Source organism: Amyelois transitella, chromosome 28 (genome assembly GCF_032362555.1).
Source record: "Amyelois transitella isolate CPQ chromosome 28, ilAmyTran1.1, whole genome shotgun sequence".
NCBI lineage: Eukaryota > Metazoa > Arthropoda > Insecta > Lepidoptera > Pyralidae > Amyelois > Amyelois transitella.
Window position 1 is genome coordinate 4,268,670 of NC_083531.1, and position 23,293 is coordinate 4,291,962.

Genomic DNA, 23,293 nt, shown 5'->3' on the forward strand with positions numbered 1-23,293 from the left:
CATCTAAGTATATAATTGAAAATACTACCTATTCCCGGTAAAAATCTTCATTTCCCTACATGAGTTTCGTACGAAATGAACTACATTATAAATAAGGTTCGCACGCATTGAGTATAAACAATTTATGGTCAGTATTAGTTAGTGGTCTGTCAGTCAGTTGCATTAATTTATAATATTATTTGATTCATAATCCTTTGGCCTTTCAGTCTTTTGATGACTGTCGGCTCTGTCTACCCCGCAAGGGGTATAGACGTGATCATATGTAATTTTATGTTTGACTCATAATTTTATCTGTTAAACAGAAAAAAAAACCTTTAATAAAAGCGTATGAAAATCTTGAAGATACGCGTTTATATATAATATATAACATTAAAAAAAGTATACGCGAACATGCCTGAACGTGACCATAAATATTATCTATACTCAATATGTGGGCACCAAACATACTTACTAGAAATTTATAAATAAAATGTATTACCCATTTAAAACCACTCAGGTGCACTTTTTTTTTCATATACATTTTTATTTTTTAACTTTCATAAAATGTACAGGACTATTTTTTTTTAATATTTTCTACGTAGGATTATAATGGACAGCCATACAGCTTACTCCTTAATAAAATTCAGTGACACAAAAAAACAATATATTTTTCGTTTTTTTTATTATTACGAAAAACATTTACCTAGTGCACGTTAAATATTTTAGGCAGTTTTCTTATATTTTGTTTTAATACAGATCAAATTATTTGTTTCATTTTAATATTAAGTATTGTATTTTTGTGTCACTGAATCTGTTATCTAAACTTCACAGACTGGGCCCTAAATTTAATGAAAAAAAAAACTATTAAAATACAGCACAAAAAATTATAGATAAAATATTGTCAACATTTAAAACCTACAATTTTGCCTTAAAGTTATAATTGTAACTGTTTAAACAACCTAAACATCATGTCACACTGAATATATAAATAACAAGTGACCATATTAATAGATTTTCAAAGCATTCATAAATTCCCTATTAAAAATAGCCCCCCATGTTACTACCCCAAAAGATTATCTCTGTTGCAATACCATCTGAATGTATTCTGTGGTTCTAACATACTTTGACAATCATTTTTAGTTAATGACTCTCTCAAAATCCTTATTAAACAATAATGATAATTAAACAAAAAAAAAATGAAACCTATCACTACCCAGCCGTGAACACGGAGAAGTAGGACTAGTGGCCGGTTCACTAGGTACCGCCCCACGGCGGCACCTGGTGGATCCGCCACTTAGTCAGCCCTTATGGCAGTTGAACACTAGGTTCAACCTACACGGGTGGCGCCAAAGCCGAGGTTCGTCCCACTTTGGGAACCCTTTGAGCAGCCACTGCGTCGGCAGGAGGCCCTTCAGGCCCCGCCACTAATAGTCCGGTTAAGTTGTTAAGCCCTTCAGGCAACAGCGAGATATTTAAAAAAAAAAAAAAAAACTTATTTTGTGTTATTATTTGTGATTCTGGAAGGTAATTCACTGCGCGGCGCTTTTCGGATATGGAGGTTAGTTTTCTTTTTTTCTTATTATTACTATTTGATTTTAAATATAGAATTATGTGACTATGCGTGGATTTTTTAAGTATAAAGTAAGTTTTTTTTCAATTATATATTATCTTTTTAAATATTAGAATTAGGTGATTGTAATTTTTTTACTACAATTTGTGTTGGAGTCGAAGGAAATTTATTTCTTGTTGGGTAAAGTCAGTTTTTAGTTCTTAATTTTATCGCCTCTTATCTTGTGATTCATCTTATATATAAAATTCTCGTGACACAAATGTTCGTTCCCGTACTCCTCCGAAACGGTTTTACCGATTCTCATGAAATTTTGAGAGCATATTGAGTAGGTCTAAGAATCTGCCAACATTTTTCATACCCCTAAGTGATAAGGTTGTCCATCCTTAACTTTTTTTTTTACTAGAAATTTCTTAAAAATTATTTATATGGCAAAACAACGTTTGCCGGGACAGCTAGTCAAACTTTAAAAACACGAAATTCGATCCTAACTAAATTATTTTTTTACAACTGAAATCAGTTCTGTATCAGTATTTATTTCTACATATTTCATTTCGTATGTTTTATCGGAATTTATATCTATATTTATTTCTAACAAACATATAAAAAGAAATCTTCTATCCAAGACTAGGGTGTTATATTTAATTAACTCCTGAACTATTCCCGTGTTAGGTGTTAAAATTGACGCTAATCCTGGACTTTTAAATCAAACTAAGTAATTTTTCGTTTAATATCGATTACCACACGGCACCAATATAACACTTTATTTTATAGTTGAGACATAAATAAAAATTTCTTTCACTGAATCATCTCTGGTTAGGTCATGTTTAGTAATGGCACAAAAAAATACTTACCTGTAAACTAATGACATTTATTACTGAATAGTACCTGTATTAACAATTGAAAATGACCATTCCAAGACCCTCATTCACAAATTGTTATCTATAAACTAATTGCTCATAGATAATATTGTTACACTTTTAAATATTTTGCTATAAAATGGGGCGACGTTTCGTTTTTACGTTTAGTGCGAATTATTTTGTGATACTGGAAGGTTCACTGCTCGACGCTTTTCGGATATTGTGGTTAGTTTAGTTTTTTTTTTTAAATATTACTATTTCATTTTAATTTTAAATAAATAATTATGTGACGGTGCTGTATGTTTACGAATTGTGCTTTAAATTTATTTATTGTGGATTTTTTGAGTGTAAAGTTAGTTTTTTTTTTTAATTTATTACGATTTTAAATATAGAATTAGGTGTGTCTTATATTTCTTTTGCTACGATTTATGTTGAAGTCGAAGGAAATTAAATTCTTGTTGGGTAAAGTCAGTTTTTAGGTAGTTGTTAATTTTATCGCCTCTTATTTTGGGCTATATCTTACTTTAAACAAATACCAGATACGATCCCACAGAAATTATATTTTTACAATTTGTATCACTTCTGTATTAGTATTTATTGTACATATTCATTTCGTATGTTTCGGCGGAATTTATATCTATACATACTTTATTTCTAACAAACATCTATCCAAGACTTAGGGTGACTCGTAATCGATTCAGTAGTTTTTGCGTGAAAGGGTAACAAACATCCATACTGACATCCTGACTGACATACTCACAAAGTTTCGCATTTATAATATTAAAAGAATTTAAAAAAAGTGATAATAAAATATTAAATACGATATTCTCCTTAATAACAGATACGTGGTGCACCGGCGAAGGTAACAATCACGTCGCACGGACAACGCGAACCTGACAGTGCCTGAATAAGTGTTGAAAAATAAAAAAAATAAAAAAATATTTTTTTTTACTCGTACACGCGTAAACATTTAATTGTGACAGTATGAAGATCCCAGAGACATTGGCAAACGTTGGTGCTTACTATGGAAACGAGGAGAATGGACAGTGGCAGGTATGTTGATCTATCTACATATAATCACGTCTATATCCCTTGCGGGTTAGACAGAGCCAACAGTCTTAAAAAGACTGATAGCCCACAGCTCAGCTATTTGGCTTAATGATAGAATTGTGATTCAAATAGTGACAGGTTGCTAGCTCGTCGCCTATAAAATATAATCATAAGTTTGTAAGCCTATCCCTAAGTCGCCTTTAACGACATCCATGGGAAAGAGATGGAGTGGTGTTATTCTTTTTTGTATTGGTGCCGGGTACCACACGGCACTATCTATACTAATATTATAAAGCTGAAGAGTTTGTTTGTTAAACAAATAAACTACCGGTTCGAATTGAAAAATTCTTTTTGCGTTGAATAGACCATTTATCGAGGAAGGCTTTATATAACATCACGCTGCAACTATAGGGAGCGTAGAAATAATGGAATGAGTGAATAAAAAACGCGGAAAATTATTTATCCTTGAGGTCTCCCATGTACCTATGCAGAGATCGTGGCAAGTGGAAAGAGGTAGTCTCTGCCTACCCCTCCGGGAAAGAGGCGTGATTTTATATATGTATGTATAAATACAAATAATACAATAATATGTATGTTTTTCAGCAGCCCAACGGCGTTATGATGGATAACGGCGTGGGCGGCGGCGTGGTGGGCGCCGGCGACGCGGGCGTTCAGCGGCCGCCTCTCTACCCCGCACTTGTGCCGAGGTCGCCTATACCCGGTAAGTGTCAACTTCTTATTCTAATTCTAGATGTTCATTCATTATTACGGGACATTTCAAAGTGAAATTCTTCTGGCTTTCCCCGCCTTTGATCCTGGATTGGGTGAGTCAGGTTTTAGACGTAGAGACTCCCGTCTGACCTCCGCAACCTTTGCGGGGGAACCTAACCCGTATTGGATACATGTTTATTTATACATACAGTTGACTGAATGTGCAGGTTTTCGCACGACACCAGACATTTCAACATCACTTAATAATTGTCATATTTTTTTATTTCAAAAATTGGTTGACGTCAAATAAATTACTTAAAACGACAGTTTGCTGCCGCTTCCAAAGTGCCAGTCAGTGTACAAGAAGCATTAACAAACTGCACTGCAGCATTTTCTTCAATAACGTCATCTTCACAAATATTCGAACTTGAATAGAAATGTGGACGAGATAAATGTATTACGAATACATTGTTGTGATTAATTGATTTATACGAAATTTGAAAAATTAAAAATATAATTTAAAATGGAATGTTAACTAGGTCGATGTACAGAGTGTACTGAATTTTGATTAAGATTCAAAGCAAACTATTCATCTTTACAAGGTTCCTGCGCCAAGCTCAAGCCAGATATTTGTATAAAATTTAGTATCTATATATACATACCTTGTTCCCCTCAGGGGTACTCGTACCTACACATGACTACGGATTTCTACTTGCAACGCACTCTGGTCGCTTTTCACAATTTTTTTTTGTATACTCTCCTCTCATCTCCCCTTTTCAAGATATTCTCAATATCTATCTATATTTAATGCCTTATCTACTTTTAATTAATGAATCGATTGAACAGCCAAGGTGACGCAACACATACTTGTCAAATAACTTTGTCAATGTTGAACCAATCGTGTTATATGTCATCAAATTTCTCACCATGACGTCATAAATTCTTATATGAATGTTTACATTAAATTTTTCCTGTATATATCCAGGCTACGTCATGGCCGGCGCGTATTACCCCCCGGCGCCCTACGCGGCGCCGGCGACGCCCGACGACTTCGCCGACTACATGTGGATAGAGAACGAGGAGGAGTTTGACAAACAGGTGTGTATAGTTTGTTCATTACAAATTGCTGGTTTTTTGTTGTTGACAGGTTGGTTGACGTTAAAGGTCCCGCGGATGTCGTAAAAGGCGACTAAGGGATAGGCTTATGAACGTGGGATTGTCCGTCTGGGCGTTCGTTTGGGGCCATCACCCAAAAAGAGGATCCCAAATTATATAAGCCTATCGCTTATTCATGAAAAAAAATGAGTGGTCCTATTTCTTTTTCTATTTGTGCCGGGATCTACACGGCACGGTTTAATATAATATTAGGTTAATATTTATACGGAATTGACTTCACACGGCAATAATTTCAGGTGATACAACAGTTGGAGGAGGAGGCGTTGATGGAGCAGTGTATAGAGGCGATGTTGGAGGACGAGCAGAGGGAGAGGCGCAGGCCGAACGGGCACCATCAGTATCCCACGTGAGTGTCAAATTGTATATCACGGTAGAACCACACGGCTCAATGTGTGTAGTTTGTCCCGCCAAAAAAAAAAAGAACTTCAGTGCTACACTGCAGATAAACTGCAGAACTACATACATACATATAATCACGTCTATATCCCTTGCGGGGTAGACAGAGCCAACAGTCTTGAAAAGACTGATGGGCCACGTTCAGCTGTTTGGCTTTATGGTGGAATTGAGATTTAAATAGTGACAGGTCGCTAGCCAATCGCCTCGCCTCGAAGAAGAATTCCAAGTTTATAAGCCTACACCTTAGTCGCCTTTTACGACTTCTATGGGAAAGAGATGGAGTGGTCATATTCTTTTTTGTATTTGGTGCCGGGAATCACACGGCACATAAACAACATGTGAAACCAAAAGTCATGACAATTATCAACTGACGTTGGAAGTGTCCCATAATAATGAATAAATAAAATGTACAACATTGAAGTACGCAGAGATCGTGGCGAGTGGAAAGAAGGTAGTCTCTGCCTACCCCTCCGGGAAAGAGGCGTGATTTTATGTATATATATGCATGTATATTGACAAAAGTTATTTGGACAAGTTTGTGTTGCGTCACCTTGGCTGTTCAACCGATTCATTAATTTAATGTATTTATGTATAACATCCTGAATATCCTGAATATGATTGCAGGCAGGCTAGACTGCCTATATGTCAACCATTCTTGCGCCATTTCGGGGGGAGTGGTGCAAGAATGGCCACTTTAGAAATCATGCTGTCCCTAGGTACTAACATAGTTTGTAAGCATTACTAATACAAATGAGTCCTTGTTACTTATATAAATAAAATTCATTCATTCATTCGTTCATTCTTTCATTATTATCCGCGACAGAACCAGCAACGGCGCCCCGTCGCTGTCCCTCGCGGAGACCGTGTCCCGCTCCCGCCTCAACCCGCTCGCTGCTGAGTTTGTTCGCTCCCGCCTCAACCCGCTCGCCGCCGAGTTCGTGCCCACCGCCGCCGTCACCAGGACTGTTACAGGTAATTTATTGTACATTACATATGTTACATAGTGCCGTGTGGTTCCCGGCACCAATACAAAAAAGAATAGGTCACACACTCCGTCTCTTTCCCATGGATGTCGTAAAAGGCGCGACTGAGGGATAGGGCTTACAAGCTTGGGATTCTTTTTTTTTAGGCGATGGGCTAGCAACCTGTCACTGTTTGAATCTCAATTTTATCATTAAGCCAAATAGCTGAACGTGGCCGTTCAGTCTTTTCAAGACTGTTGGCTCTGTCTACCCCGCAAGGAATATAGACGTGAACATAATAAAATGACGTGAATAAAATGAAACCACGTATTCAACTCGGGAACTGAAGAGAGAGAGAGAGATTTTATTCAGTTTTGCACACTTATTACAGATTATTAATTGAAGGCAGGCAAAAGAAAATAGCTTACATACAGCCATATAGATAGGTATAGAGGGCGTTGGTGCAATATTTTTGGAGTAAATTATAACAATATATTTTCATTTTGTCCCTTTCCATCATGTCTCCTATCTCGGGTCTGCTGGAAGAGATTTCTTTTGAAATAAGCAGAACCTTTGTAATTTTGTTTCTTGTGTTTATCAGTCTCGATGTTTTCTGTGTACATAAATTAGTAAATAATATATATTTTTTTTGTATTGCAGAAGAGAAACGAGACCCGCCGGAGACTCCGAGCGCGGAGCCCCAGCAGTCGGAGCAGGAGGAACAGAAACCCGAGGAGGCTGAACAGCTCACAGACACACATACAGAACCGCAGATAGGTGAGTTGATATGTCACACAAGCTGAATTAATTATTATATATATATATAATAATTCTAGTATATATATATATATATAAATTGAGCTATATATATACAGGATGACTTTTAATTCAACTGCATAAATTTAACTGTTAAGTGTACTCATCTAAAGAATATTTAAAAACGTTAAAAGAAAAAATATCGGTTCATATTTTAGAAAGTACGAATAAAAATAAAAGTATCAAAATCCACGATCCTAAATATGTAATATCACCCCGGCCGGCGGAAAAGCCACGCGTAAGATTCAGAGGTCAACGACACAATGCATTCAGCTGAGCGATCTCGACAACTCTGTACTTTACTTGATCTTGATACTAGAAAAATAATTTATTTTTCAGACATTTATTTACATGTTTAGTTTTAATTTCTATTTGTAGTATTGGTCTTTAATAAAGCGGGTGACGTAGTTTTTGAGGGTTTTTTAAATGTGAAAATGATGACGTTTAATTTCAATTAAATAGGCTCAAACGGCTCAGAAGCATGGGTATAGTCTATGTTAAAAGGATGCAGTTGTTTTAAATGTCACCCTGTATATATAGTAACATATTGCATATATAACATAACGTATATAACATATATATATATATATATAATTTCAGAACCCACGCCGCCCCCCACGGACCCGCCGGAAGTGTCCGCGGCGGACGTTCAGACAGACGACAAGCGGAAAGACAAACACAACAAGAGATCTGAGCCGAAGAGAGCGGTCAGAGACAACAAGGCTAAAGGGAAGGCCGCGCAAGTTAAAGAGGCGACTAAGGTCGGGAAGAAGGAGGAGAGGCGAGAGGGGAGGGTGGGCAACAGCGGAGACGACAGCGATGGGGATGGTCAGGTGAGATGTGCAGACATACATACACACAAACGAAATATATAGGAGAATAGGATAGATTTATTTTCAAAATTGGACACAAGGTATCACTTATTGACGTCACATCGCTTAAATCTAATTATATCTACCACCGCTTCCGAAGAAGGCGATGGGCCAGCGACCTGTCACTATTTGAATCTCAACTCTAACATTTAGCCAAACAGCTGAACTGGGTGGTTTAATGTATGTATGTAGGTACTCATGTATGTAACTATTCATTTCATTACAGCCCCAACCGGCCCCTGTGGAAGAGCAAACCGGCCCCAAACCCCTAAACTACGCGACGGCCGCCTAAGTGAACAAACCCAAAAAGCCCAGCACGCCGCCCGCCGCGGAGAAGACGTCGCCCGTCCCCACCGCTGGCACCAAAATTGACAAGAAGAAGGTCGACAAACCCGTGCAGAGGAAGAATTCGGCCAAGTGAGAGAGATGGAACGATTGTAAGTTTGTAAAAAGGATAGGGACGGAATGAGTGTCGGGTTTTTTTTTATCTGCCGATTGTTTTTGTGTTTCGAATTGTTTTTAAGGGAAGCTGTAAGTTTTTTATGCGATATACGAGTAGGTTGTTTTTGTATAATCGAATAATATAAACTGGATTTACAAATGATTTGTTAGATTTAAAAGAAAGGGATTTAAAATATTATCGCATCTGTGTTCTAGAAAGAGCCTGAAGATTTAAACTGTAGCGGTGAATAGTCTGTATTTTCTAATTTTTTCGGTCGAACTGTGGTAATGTCTGAATAATTTGTATAGGAAATTTGCAATAAAGACATTAACATTTAATATTGTTCATATAAAATTAATAATTGCAATTTGAATATAAAATTTTGCGTAAATAATAAATAAATGTCACTGATTGTATTTTGGCAAAACAAAACTACAATGAGAAGAGAAAATTTGACAATCACTTTAATATAAGTCACAAAATTTAATGAATTAACTAAGGCCATGTCGACCACATAAATGACTTTTTTTAAAATACTTAGCGTGCAAATGTAACTAGCTTCGCGGCCATCTATACTAATATTATAAAGCTGACGAGTTTGTTTGTTTGTTTGAACGCGCTAATATCAGAAACTACTAGTTCTAATTGAAAAATTCTTTTTGTGTTCAGTAGACCATTTATCGAGGAAGTCTTTAGGCTATTTACCATCACGCTACAACTATAAGGAGCAAAGAAATAATGGAAAATGTAAAAAAAAACTATTCATCCTTGAAATTTAAAAACTTGAAAATTATTCATCCTTGAAGGCCTCAATGAAGACCAAAATAACTGTACCACGCGGACGAAGTCGCGGGCGCAGCTAGTAATAACATATTTGTTAAAAACAAATTTGTGAAACTGAAAAAAATCGGCAGTTAAAAAAAATTCAACAGTGAAAGAAAACGTGAGCGATCGAACGTCGACGCCTTGAAACGGTTTTTTGTTTTTTTTGGATAACCGTAGATCATATTTCTACGATGTCTTGTGTCGTTTGCGCATGTTTCCAATTGTGAAATTGCACTTTTTATTTATAAATAATAACAATATTGTCACGTTTATAAATCGCATTGTACGACGGCGCGGAATAACGCATTAACGCAACCTACCGCCTACCGGATAATAACTCAGCAGAATAACAACCTTATTAACATAACACAACAACACAAATAGCATGGTTATTTTGAAAAAGTGTATGTATGTATGTATATCAAGTGATATAGCCCAAACGACACGAAAAACTAACTGCGTATAAGGTTTACATACAAACGCGGCCGTCCTAGGTACGAATGCCATTTCGAATAATTGAATAGTTACTAAATAAAATGTTAAGACAAAAATAAAATAAAAAAAACCACTAATTCATACATAGTTTACGTCTTTACCCCTTACGGGACAGACAGAGTCGCAAAGTTCACGCTCGATTCAGAAACTTGCATAATGGAATCAGTTACTGAATTATTTTGGAATTATTTTGAATTCAGTTAAAATCTATAACCTTGATGTTGTAATAATATATGGCAGTTCTACCTAGGTATTGTATAGTAAATGTATATGTTTAAAATTATAATTATGATAAATTTAGTATATATGTGATATTGACATTAAGCATTTTTTTTTAAAGTTCTAATGAATAAAAAAAGTAAAAAAAAAAACTGTATAAAAATCTAATTTTAAAAATAGTATTACGTTAGTGTTCACGGCTGGGTAGTGTAGGTTTTTTTTTATAAATAAGGATTTTGAGAGAGTCATTAGCTAAAAATTCTTTCGAAGGTATGTTATGCAACAGAGATAATCTTTTGGGGTAGTAACATGGGGGGCTATTTTAAATAGGGAATTTAAGAATGCTTTGAAAATCTATTAAAATGGTCACTTGTTATTTATATATTCAGTGTGATTTTAAGTTGTTTAAACAGTTACAATTATAACTTTAAGGCAAAATTGTAGGTTTTAAATGTTGACAATATTTTATCTATAATTTTTTGTGCTGTATTTTAATAGTTTTTTTTTTGTATTAAAAATAAGGCCCAGTCTGTGAAGTTTAGATAACAGATTCTGTGACACAAAAATACTATAATATTAAAATGAAATAAATAATTTGATCTGTATTAAAAAAAATATAAGAAAACTGCCTAAAATATTTAACGTGCACTAGGAAAATGTTTTTCGTAGTAATATAAAAAAAAAAACGAAAAAAATATTGTTTTTTGTGTCACTGGATTTCATTAAGGAGTAAGCCGTATGGCAGTCCATTATAATCCTACGTAGAAAATATAGCACAATCAATCAATTTGTAAGCACTGTAGAAGTCCTAGTGAAATTTTCACCAAAAACATCGCTAACACTAGCTTAAAGGGCTTTAATTATTTGAGCTTATGAAGAAGGAATATAGTCCGCTATCGAAATTGAAGCCTTTTTAAGATATTAGTAACTTATGTGGCGATTATATATGTACCTACCTATTTTGAAATAGATTTTTCATTATGCCTAGTGGTTTATATCTGTTTCACGAAGTGTAGTCCAAGGCCGAATTTGTCAATGAAAGCAATAAATATTAGAAAAAATATTTTCTATTTAAATAAAAAATTTAAAAAAAAAATATTGTTTTTTTTTACATGGGGTGATGAGGCCCATAGATAAATTTATTAGGCGTTATATCGGCTACACTTTGTTATTTCATACTAATTAAGGTTAATTAATATTGTACTAAATTCAATTAACCGTTTCAACATTGATTTGTATGTAAATAGCACGTGAAACCCACACCCCTAACATAGTTATTTCGGATTTGTATATAGCTAAAAAAGTGTACAATAATCACGGAAAATGTAAATTTATAATAATTAAGCCGTACGAATGCGTCAGGTCCTATATGTTTGTGAATTGGTTATAAACAGAAAAATAAATTAAAAAATTATGCGATTTTTTTATATCTATTTATCCTTAATTATTTGAATTAAAAGAATATGTCTAGACTGCTCAAATTTGATTAATACATAAATCTGTAAGTTCATCGCTTATTTCAAAGTGATTTATTTTTTTAAATTAATATTCTGATGTCAAACTTTTCAAATATTTCATTTTCTGTTTATGACCAATAGCCTAAGGTCATTTGAAATATTTAAAAGTATTCGTTATAATGTTTGATTATTGGAATTTGTATAATTTTGAGTTAGATGTGCGAAGGTAAATTTTTATAGTTCACAAATTCGTTTCTAAGTAAAATGCAGTAAGTAAATATGAAACTGTATTCCTTTGTTTTATTTGTGTGCCCTTTTAGTTATGATGAAGAAAATAAAGAGATGATTCAGCAATGATATTTAATACATATATTTGTATAGCTATAGTAGGCATTGCCAGTTGCTATACGTGGCCTCGTGTCTTCAATTGGAAGCGGCTGAGGAGCATGCTCGTAGCGAGAAACGACTTTTAATCTATACATACCTATAATAACAGTAAAAATATTTTGTCTGTACATTTAGTATTTTTGACTGAAATGGATAGAGGGGCACTTAAAATGAATAATAGAAAGCAAAAATATTTTTTTCGAATTTCTTGTCTATCTGTCTGTATGTATGATCACGATTATCTCCGAAAGTACTGAACCGATTTACTGAAAACTTTCAAAAAAACAGTTAAAGTTTGTTGCATCAAAATCGGTTCAATAAAAAAAAAGTTATCGACATACTCAAGGCATGAGTTTGCCTGCAAATAAGTTACGAAATTTAAAATTCAAAGTCATTTAAAATTATACGACAGCATTATACCTATAAAAGATCCAAGTACCAGGCCAATCAGAGACTGTTCGTTTCTCATCATGCCCTGGCCGGGATTCGAACCCGGGACCTCCGGTGACACAGACAAGCCAAAGCAGAGGGAGGAGCTTTTGGTGGAGCAGAGGTAAGCTATACAACAACATGCTAAATTATTCAGCAATGACATTCAATACATAGGTATAATGTGCTATAGTATTGCCAATTGCTAATCGTGGTCTTTGTCTTTTCAAGATGTTGCCCTGTCCACACCGTAAGGGATAGAGACGTGATTACATGTATGTCCGTTACGATGCTTATGATTGTCTTGTGTAATTTTTGCGGACTATATCTGGTCTCGCGGAAGGGTATGGACAAGGAGTACCTCTGGTCCGTAACTCGAGCTCTCGTCCAGCGCCGGTAGCTTCCACGATCCAATAGGTAGTTTTTGGGAAACACAAATCACTGCACTTCACAGACCAACCCCGGGGTGCGTAGTTAATAAAGTTTTAGCGTCTTTGATGAATTTTGAGAATATTCACAACCGATGCAGAGAGCGAAGCAGTTGCGCGAGGAGACGAATGGCGCGCTTTTTTGTTTTTAAATTATTTTGACATTTGGGAAAGGAGTGAGAGTGGGACAGGAATAGGATTGAGTGCGTGCCTGAAAGAGTGCGTGTATGTAGTGTTGCGTTTATAAATAATATTAAAAAATAAATAATTGGCGAAGACAATATCTTAGCTGCCTAAGCACTATCCTCAACTGCTTAAGCTCTGATCAGCGCTCGTCCTATCGGCCACGTTTTTTATTTCGAATATTAAATGCATTATTATAAGTTTGGAAATACTCCTTTCTCGCTCGAAAAATTGATCTCCCGCGGCAGATTGCGGGTGTAAATCGGGTCGCGGATTCGGCAACTCAAATTCAAACGTTTGTTTGCCAACGATCTACTTATATATATATCTTCTTATATATAAAAGCGCAAAACACTGACTTAGGAATCACGAAATCTCGAAATCAACTGAGCCAATAAAGATGAAATTTGGCAGAAAGGTAGACTTTAATTAGGAGGGATCCACTAAGAAAGGATTTTTGGAAATTCTATTCCTAATGGGGTGAAATAGGGGTTGCAAGTTTGTATGAAACTTCGTCATTTTTAATATTGGACGTATGAAAATTAAGATTAAAATTTACGGTTAGATTAAAATAATAATTCATTAATTAAATTTTGAAAATTGCATTCCTATAGGGTTGGAATAGGGGTGATAAGTTTGTATGAAACTTTGTCATTTTTAATGTTGGTCACATGAAATTAAATCCCTACATAAAACATAATTGAGGCAACAATTTTCACTGGTGTATATGCTGGAGAAACAGTTTTTATTCCACGGATCCCATTAATGCCTTCGGATTACCAAATTCCATTTAAGCGTGTTCAATTTCCAGTCAAGCTGTGCTACGCCATGACTATAAATAAGGCACAGGGGCAAACATTAAAAGTGGCTGGCATAGATTTGAGGAACGATTGCTTCTCCCACGGTCAGTTGTATGTAGCCTGTTCCAGAGTGAGTGATTGCGACAGTTTATATATACTACAATCAGAGAGTAAGACTAGAAATGTGGTATACAGGGTGACATTTAAAACAACTGCATCCTTCTAAACATAGACTATACCCATGCTTCTGAGCTGTTTGAGCCTATTTTTATTTAAATTAAACGTCAGCATTTTCACATTTAAAAAACCCCTCAAAAACTACGTCACACGCTTTATTAAAGACCAATAACTACAAAAAGAAATTAAAACTAAATGAATGTCTGAAAAATATATTATTTTTCTAGTATCAAGATCAAGTAAAGTACAGAGTTGTCGAGATCGCTCAGCTGAATGAATTGTGTCGTTAACCTCTGAATCTTACGCGTCGCTTTTCCGCCGGCCAGGGTGATATGACGTATTTAGGATCGTGGATTTTGATACTTTAATTTTTTTTCGTACTCTCTGAAATATGAACCGATATTTTTCTTTTAACGTCTTTAAAAATCCTTTAGATGAGTACACTAAACAGTTAAATTTATGCAGTTGAATTGAAAGTCACTCTGTATAAAGAGGTTTTTTCAAAAATAATCCTTACACCCATCATCACTCATTCAAATCCAAACTTATTTTTAATGTAGTATTCGTCCTTCTTCATCTAATACATAAAAATAAATATTTTAAAGGGACGTCTTTGTAGAAAAAGCAGCAGTAAAGTAAAAGTTGCGCTGCTTCTTCACCTGCGCTTTGGAAGGAGGCAGTAAACTTAATTATGAATAACTTTTTGACATCAATAACAGATGTATTACATCCGATATTGAGAATAAATAATTTGTTAATTATAAAAATGAGTAAAACTAAAATAGTATAATTTGTGTAGTCTACGTGTGCGAAGACGCGGGTAAAAGCTAGTTTTATATCTAAGATAGATACCTTAAATGTATGAAATAAAATTATCCCATTGGGGCGAAGCCCCGGGACGCAGCAAGTTACAAATATAACCATAAATGACTATACTAAAAATTTCTTTCACTGATTCATCCCTCCTTAGGTAATGGCACATAAAAATTGTTACCTGTAAACTAATGATATTTATTAATGAATAGTGACCCATCTTAACAATTGAAAATTACCATTCCAAGACCCTCATTCACAAATTGTTATCAATAAACTAATTGCTCATAGATATTATTATAGTTAGACTTTTAAATATTTTCCTATAAATAACAAATAATAATATAACCATAAATGACTACAATAAAAAAATTTTTCACTGATTCATCCCTCCTTAGGTAATGGCATATAAAAATTGTTACCTGTAAACTAATGATATTTATTAATGAATAGTGACCCGTCTTAACAATTGAAAATGACCATTCCAAGACCAAATTGTTATCTATAAACTTATTGCTCATCGATAATATTGTTACACTTTTAAATATTTTCCTATAAAATGGGGCGACGTTTCGTTTTTACGTTTAGTGCGAATTATTTTGTGACACTGGAAGGTTCACTGCTCGACGCTTTTCGGACATTGTGGTTAGTTTAGTTTTTTTATATATTAGGTACTATTTCATTTTAAATATAGAATAATGTGACGGTGCTGCATGTTTACGAATTGTGCTTTAAATTTATTTATTGTGGATTTTTTTAGTATAAAGTTAGTTATTTTTCAATTATTACGATTTAAAATATAGAATTAGGTGTCTTATTTTTTTTACTACGATTTATGTTAAAGTCGAAGGAAATTAAATTCTTGTTGGGTAAAGTCAGTTTCTAGATAGTTGTTAATTTTATTATTTTGTGCTATATAACTAGCTAACTAAACACAAGCTAACTTTAAACAAATACCAGATTCGATCCTAAAGAAATTATATTTTTATAATTTATATCACTTCTGTATTAGTATTTATTGTACATATTCATTTCGTATGTTTCGGCGGAATTTATATCTATACTTTATTTCTAACAAACATCTATCCAAAACTTAGGGTGACTCGTAATCGATTCAGTAGTTTTTGCGTGAAAGGGTAACAAACATCCATACTGACATCCTGACTGACATACTCACAAAGTTTCGCATTTATAATATTAAAAGGATTAAAAAAAATAGTGATAATAAAATATTAAATACATAATTCTCCTTAATTACAGATCGTGGTGCAGCGGCGATAGTAACAATCACGTCGCACGTACAACGCGAACCTGACAGTGCCTGAATAAGTGTTGAAAAATAAAAATATATTTTTTTTTACTCGTACACGCGTGAACATTTAATGGTGACAGTATGAAGATCCCAGAGACATTGGCAAACGTTGGTGCTTACTATGGAAACGAGGAGAATGGACAGTGGCAGGTATGTTGATCTATCTACATATAATCACGTCTATATCCCTTGCGGGTTAGACAGAGCCAACAGTCTTAAAAAGACTGATAGGCCACAGCTCAGCTATTTGGCTTAATGATAGAATTGTGATTCAAATAGTGACAGGTTGCTAGCTCGTCGCCTAAAAAATATAATCTCAAGTTTGTAAGTCTATCCCTAAGTCGCCTTTAACGACATCCATGGGAAAGAGATGGAGTGGTGTTATTCTTTTTTGTATTGGTGCCGGGTACCACACGGCACTATCTATACTAATATTAAAAAGCTGAAGAGTTTGTTTCTTAAACAAATAAACTACCGGTTCGAATTGAAAAATTATTTTTGCGTTGAATAGATCATTTATCAAGGAAGGCTTTATATAACATCACGCTGCAACCAAAGGGAGCGTAGAAATAATGGAATGAGTGAATAAAAAACCGGGAAAATTATTCATCCTTGAGGTCTCCCATGTACCTATGCAGAGATCGTGGCAAGTGGAAAGAGGTAGTCTCTGCCTACCCCTCCGGGAAAGAGGCGTGATTTTATATATGTATGTATGTATGTATAAATACAAATAATACAATAATATACATGTTTTTCAGCAGCCCAACGGCGTTATGACGGATTGCGGCGTGGGCGGCGGCGTGGTGGGCGCCGGCGACGCGGGCGTTCAGCGGCCGCCTCTCTACCCCGCACTTGTGCGGAGGTCGCCTATACCCGGTAAGTGTCAACTTCTTATTCTAATTCTAGATGTTCATTCATTATTACGGGACATTTCAAAGTGAAATTCTTCGGGCTTTCCCCGGGGTGTGCCTTCGATCCTGGATTGGGTGAGTCAGGTTTTAGACGTAGAGACTCCCGTCTGACCTCCGCAACCTTTGCAGGGGAACCTAACCCGTATTGGATACATGTTTGTTTATACTTACAGTTGACTGAATGTGCAGGTTTTCTCACGATGATCTCCCTCGCCGTAAGACATTGCAACATCACTTAATAATTGTCATATTTTTTTATTTCAAAAATTGGTTGACGTCAATAAATTACTTAAAACTACATTTTGCTGCCGCTTCCAAAGTGCCAGTCAGTGTACAAGAAGCATTAACAAACTGCACTGCAGCATTTTCTTCAATAACGTCATCTTCACAAATATTCGAACTTGAATAGAAATGTGGACGAGATAAATGTATTACGAATACATTGTTGTGATTAATTGATTTATACGAAATTTGAAAAATTAAAAATATAATTTAAAATGGAATGTTAACTAGGTCGATGTACAGAGTGTACTGAATTTTGATTAAGATTCAAAGCAAACTATTCATCTTTACAAGGTTCCTGCGCCAAGCTCAAGCCAGATATTTGTATAAAATTTAGTATCTATATATACATACCTTGTTCCCCTCAGGGGTACTCGTACCTACACATGACTACGGATTTCTACTTGCAACACACTCTGGTCGCTTTTCACAATTTTTTTTTGTATACTCTCCTCTCATCTCCCCTTTTCAAGATATTCTCAATATCTATCTATATTTAATACCTTATCTACTTTTAATTAATGAATCGATTGAACAGCCAAGGTGACGCAACACATACTTGTCAAATAACTTTGTCAATGTTGAACCAATCGTGTTATATGTCATCAAATTTCTCACCATGACGTCATAAATTCTTATATGAATGTTTACATTAAATTTTTCCTGTATATATCCAGGCTACGTCATGGCCGGCGCGTATTACCCCCCGGCGCCCTACGCTTCGCCGGCGACGCCCGACGACTTCGCCGACTACATGTGGATAGAGAACGAGGAGGAGTTTGACAAACAGGTGTGTATAGTTTGTTCATTACAAATTGCTGGTTTTTTGTTGTTGACAGGTTGGTTGACGTTAAAGGTCCCGCGGATGTCGTAAAAGGCGACTAAGGGATAGGCTTATGAACGTGGGATTGTCCGTCTGGGCGTTCGTTTGGGGCCATCACCCAAAAAGAGGATCCCAAATTATATAAGCCTATCGCTTTTTCATGAAAAAAAATGAATGGTCCTATTTCTTTTTCTATTTGTGCCGGGATCTACACGGCACGGTTTAATATAATATTAGGTTAATATTTATACGGAATTGACCTCACACGGCAATAATTTCAGGTGATACAACAGTTGGAGGAGGAGGCGTTGATGGAGCAGTGTATAGAGGCGATGTTGGAGGACGAGCAGAGGGAGAGGCGCAGGCCGAACGGGCACCATCAGTATCCCACGTGAGTGTCAAATTGTATATCACGGTAGAACCACACGGCTCAATGTGTGTAGTTTGTCCCGCCAAAAAAAAAAAGAACTTCGGTGCTACACTGCAGTTAAACTGCAGAACTACATACATACATATAATCACGTATATATATATTGCGGGGTAGACAGAGCCAACAGTCTTGAAAAGACTGATGGGCCACGTTCAGCTGTTTGGCTTTATGGTGGAATTGAGATTTAAATAGTGACAGGTCGCTAGCCAATCGCCTCGCCTCGAAGAAGAATTCCAAGTTTATAAGCCTACACCTTAGTCGCCTTTTACGACTTCTATGGGAAAGAGATGGAGTGGTCATATTCTTTTTTGTATTTGGTGCCGGGAATCACACGGCACATAAACAACATGTGAAACCAAAAGTCATGACAATTATCAACTGACGTTGGAAGTGTCCCATAATAATGAATAAATAAAATGTACAACATTGAAGTACGCAGAGATCGTGGCGAGTGGAAAGAAGGTAGTCTCTCCCTACCTCTCCGGGAAAGAGGCGTGATTTTATGTATATATATATGCATGTATATTGACAAAAGTTATTTGGACAAGTTTGTGTTGCGTCACCTTGGCTGTTCAACCGATTCATTAATTTAATGTATTTATGTATAACATCCTGAATATCCTGAATATGATTGCAGACAGGCTAGACTGCCTATATGTCAACCATTCTTGCGCCATTTCGGGGGGAGTGGTGCAAGAATGGCCACTTTAGAAATCATGCTGTCCCTAGGTACTAACATAGTTTGTAAGCATTACTAATACAAATGAGTCCTTGTTACTTATATAAATAAAATTCATTCATTCATTCGTTCATTCATTCATTATTATCCGCGACAGAACCAGCAACGGCGCCCCGTCGCTGTCCCTCGCGGAGACCGTGTCCCGCTCCCGCCTCAACCCGCTCGCTGCTGAGTTTGTTCGCTCCCGCCTCAACCCGCTCGCCGCCGAGTTCGTGCCCACCGCCGCCGTCACCAGGACTGTTACAGGTAATTTATTGTACATTACATATGTTACATAGTGCCGTGTGGTTCCCGGCACCAATACAAAAAAGAATAGGTCACACACTCCGTCTCTTTCCCATGGATGTCGTAAAAGGCGCGACTGAGGGATAGGGCTTACAAGCTTGGGATTCTTTTTTTTTAGGCGATGGGCTAGCAACCTGTCACTGTTTGAATCTCAATTTTATCATTAAGCCAAATAGCTGAACGTGGCCGTTCAGTCTTTTCAAGACTGTTGGCTCTGTCTACCCCGCAAGGAATATAGACGTGAACATAATAAAATGACGCGAATAAAATGAAACCACGTATTCAAATCGGGAACTGAAGAGAGAGAGAGAGAGATTTTATTCAGTTTTGCACACTTATTACAGATTATTAATTGAAGGCAGGCAAAGGAAAATAGCTTACATACAGCCATATAGATAGGTATAGAGGGCGTTGGTGCAATATTTTTTGAGTAAATTATAACAATATATTTTCATTTTTTCCCTTTCCATCATGTCTCCTATCTCGGGTCTGCTGGAAGAGATTTCTTTTGAAATAAGCAGAACCTTTGTAATTATGTTTCTTGTGTTTATCAGTCTCGATGTTTTCTGTGTACATAAATTAGTAAATAATATATATTTTTTTTGTATTGCAGAAGAGAAACGAGACCCGCCGGAGACTCCGAGCGCGGAGCCCCAGCAGTCGGAGCAGGAGGAACAGAAACCCGAGGAGGCTGAACAGCTCACAGACACACATACAGACCCGCAGATAGGTGGGTTAATATGTCACACAAGCTGAATTATTATATATATCCGCGGCGGATACATACGTGCTTACATACATATATATAAATAATAAATATATATATATATATATATATATATATATAGGCGACCAAGGCAGTTGGCTCTGTCTACCCCACAGACAAGCTTACATAAATATATATATTCAATATAGACGTGAACATAATAAAATGACGTGAATAAAATGAAACCACGTATTCAACTCGGCAACTGAAGAGAGAGAGAAAGATTTTATTCAGTTTTGCACACTTATTACAGATTATTAATTGAAGGCAGGCAAAAGAAAATAGCTTACATACAGCCATATAGATAGACACATGACTACGGATTTCTACTTGCAACACACTCTGGTCGCTTTTCACAATTTTTTTTTTGTATACTCTCCTCTCATCTCCCCTTTTCAAGATATTCTTAATATCTATCTATATTTAATGCCTTATCTACTTTTAATTAATGAATCGATTGAACAGCCAAGGTGACGCAACACATACTTGTCAAATAACTTTGTCAATGTTGAACCAATCGTGTTATATGTCATCAAATTTCTCACCATGACGTCATAAATTCTTATATGAATGTTTACATTAAATTTTTCCTGTATATATCCAGGCTACGTCATGGCCGGCGCGTATTACCCCCCGGCGCCCTACGCGGCGCCGGCGACGCCCGACGACTTCGCCGACTACATGTGGATAGAGAACGAGGAGGAGTTTGACAATCAGGTGTGTATAGTTTGTTCATTACAAATTGCTGGTTTTTTGTTGTTGACAGGTTGGTTGACGTTAATGGTCCCGCGGATGTCGTAAAAGGCGACTAAGGGATAGGCTTATGAACGTGGGATTGTCCGTCTGGGCGTTCGTTTGGGGCCATCACCCAAAAAGAGGATCCCAAATTATATAAGCCTATCGCTTATTCATGAAAAAAAATGAGTGGTCCTATTTCTTTTTCTATTTGTGCCGGGATCTACACGGCACGGTTTAATATAATATTAGGTTAATATTTATACGGAATTGACCTCACACGGCAATAATTTCAGGTGATACAACAGTTGGAGGAGGAGGCGTTGATGGAGCAGTGTATAGAGGCGATGTTGGAGGACGAGCAGAGGGAGAGGCGCAGGCCGAACGGGCACCATCAGTATCCCACGTGAGTGTCAAATTGTATATCACGGTAGAACCACACGGCTCAATGTGTGTAGTTTGTCCCGCCAAAAAAAAAGAACTTCAGTGCTACACTGCAGATAAACTGCAGAACTACATACATACATATAATCACGTCAGACAGAGCCAACAGTCTTGAAAAGACTGATGGGCCACGTTCAGCTGTTTGGCTTTATGGTGGAATTGAGATTTAAATAGTGACAGGTCGCTAGCCACATAAACAACATGTGAAACCAAAAGTCATGACAATTATCAACTGACGTTGGAAGTGTCCCATAATAATGAATAAATAAAATATATAACATTGAAGTATGCAGAGATCGTGGCGAGTGGAAAGAGGTAGTCTCCACTTACACCTCTGGGAAAAAGGCGTGATTTTATGTATGTTATGTATGTATATTGACAAAAGTTATTTGGACAAGTTTGTGTTGCGTCACCTTGGCTGTTTAACCGATTCATTAATTTAATGTATGTATATATAACATTATTATCCGCGACAGAACCAGCAACGGTGCTTCATCGCTGTCCCTCGAGGAGACCGTGGCCCGCTCTCGCCTCAACCCGCTCGCCGCCGAGTTTGTTCCCACGGCCGCCGTCACTAGGACTGTTACAGGTAATTTTAACTGTACATTACATACCAGGCCTGTTACAGGAAATTGACTGTACATTACATACCAAACCTGTTACAGGTCTGTTACAGGTTATTGACTGTACATTACATACCAGGCCTGTTACAGGTAATTGACTGTACATTACATACCAGGCCTGTTACAGGTAATACTGTACATTACATACCAGGCCTGTTACAGGTAATTGACTGTACATTACATACCAGGCCTTCTTCTTCTTCTTCTTGGTCCTCGCCTCTTCCCGTTACGCGGGGTCGGCTTTCCTAATCTTAAGGCGCCATTTCTTCCGCTGATACGCGTCGTCAGTTGACAGGCCCAACTCTTTCATGTCTCTCTGGACATTTGACATCCAGGTTGTTAGGGGCCTGCCTTTCCCTCTCTTTAACGTAGCCATGGAAAGTCACTTCTTTACAGCGTGATCTTCGGGTCTACGCATTACATGTCCAAACCATCTTAGTCTGGATTCTTTGAGCTTCTCGGTTATGGGTGCCACCTTGAAACTGCCCCGTATATGTTCATTTCGGACTTTATCTTTGAGGGTAACTCCACCTGCCCAACGGAGCATACGCATTTCCGTCGTGTGTAGTTTATGCTCTTGCGTTTGCTTTGAGGCCCACGTTTCGCTGCCATAGAGCAGAACTGGTCTCACGGCGGTTTTATAGACTTTGCCTTTGGTTCTTACAGGCATTTTAGGATCACATAGGACTCCTGTCAGTTCTCGCCATTTACTCCACCCAGACGTCGTTCTATGGGTTATGTCAGCGGTGATCGTGCCGTCCTCGGCGATAACAGAACCTAGGTATTTGAACTTGTTTACTCTCGGTAGGATTTCTCCATCAAGCTTCAGCTCTGTGTGTGTCGTGCTAGATTTGTCAAGGCTAAAGTTGCACACCATATACTCTGTCTTAGTTCTGCTA

The 23,293-nt window shown here is 36.7% G+C and overlaps 1 protein-coding gene and 1 long non-coding RNA gene across 3 annotated transcripts in view; one reads left to right on the top strand and one right to left on the bottom strand.

The window, feature by feature from the left end:
* Nucleotides 1-5,016: 5,016 nt before the first annotated feature.
* Nucleotides 5,017-13,185, bottom strand: LOC132903660 (uncharacterized). Its single transcript, XR_009657466.1, has 3 exons — nucleotides 13,005-13,185; nucleotides 6,566-6,702; nucleotides 5,017-5,225 (listed from the first exon to the last, which is right to left on the bottom strand). It is a non-coding gene; the product is annotated as an uncharacterized LOC132903660 (long non-coding RNA).
* Nucleotides 13,186-21,189: 8,004 nt separating this feature from the next.
* LOC132903656 (microtubule-associated protein tau-like) overlaps nucleotides 21,190-23,293 on the top strand; it is a 39,699-nt gene continuing 37,595 nt past the window's right edge. For both annotated transcript variants that reach the window (XR_009657463.1, XM_060952422.1), the window contains exons 1-3: nucleotides 21,190-21,309; nucleotides 21,624-21,733; nucleotides 22,248-22,360. Coding sequence is in view for 1 of the 2 variants with exons in the window: in XM_060952422.1 (XP_060808405.1) it covers nucleotides 21,205-21,309; nucleotides 21,624-21,733; nucleotides 22,248-22,360 (328 nt within the window). In the remaining variant the exon portion in view is untranslated. The remainder of the gene's footprint in view (nucleotides 21,310-21,623; nucleotides 21,734-22,247; nucleotides 22,361-23,293) is intronic.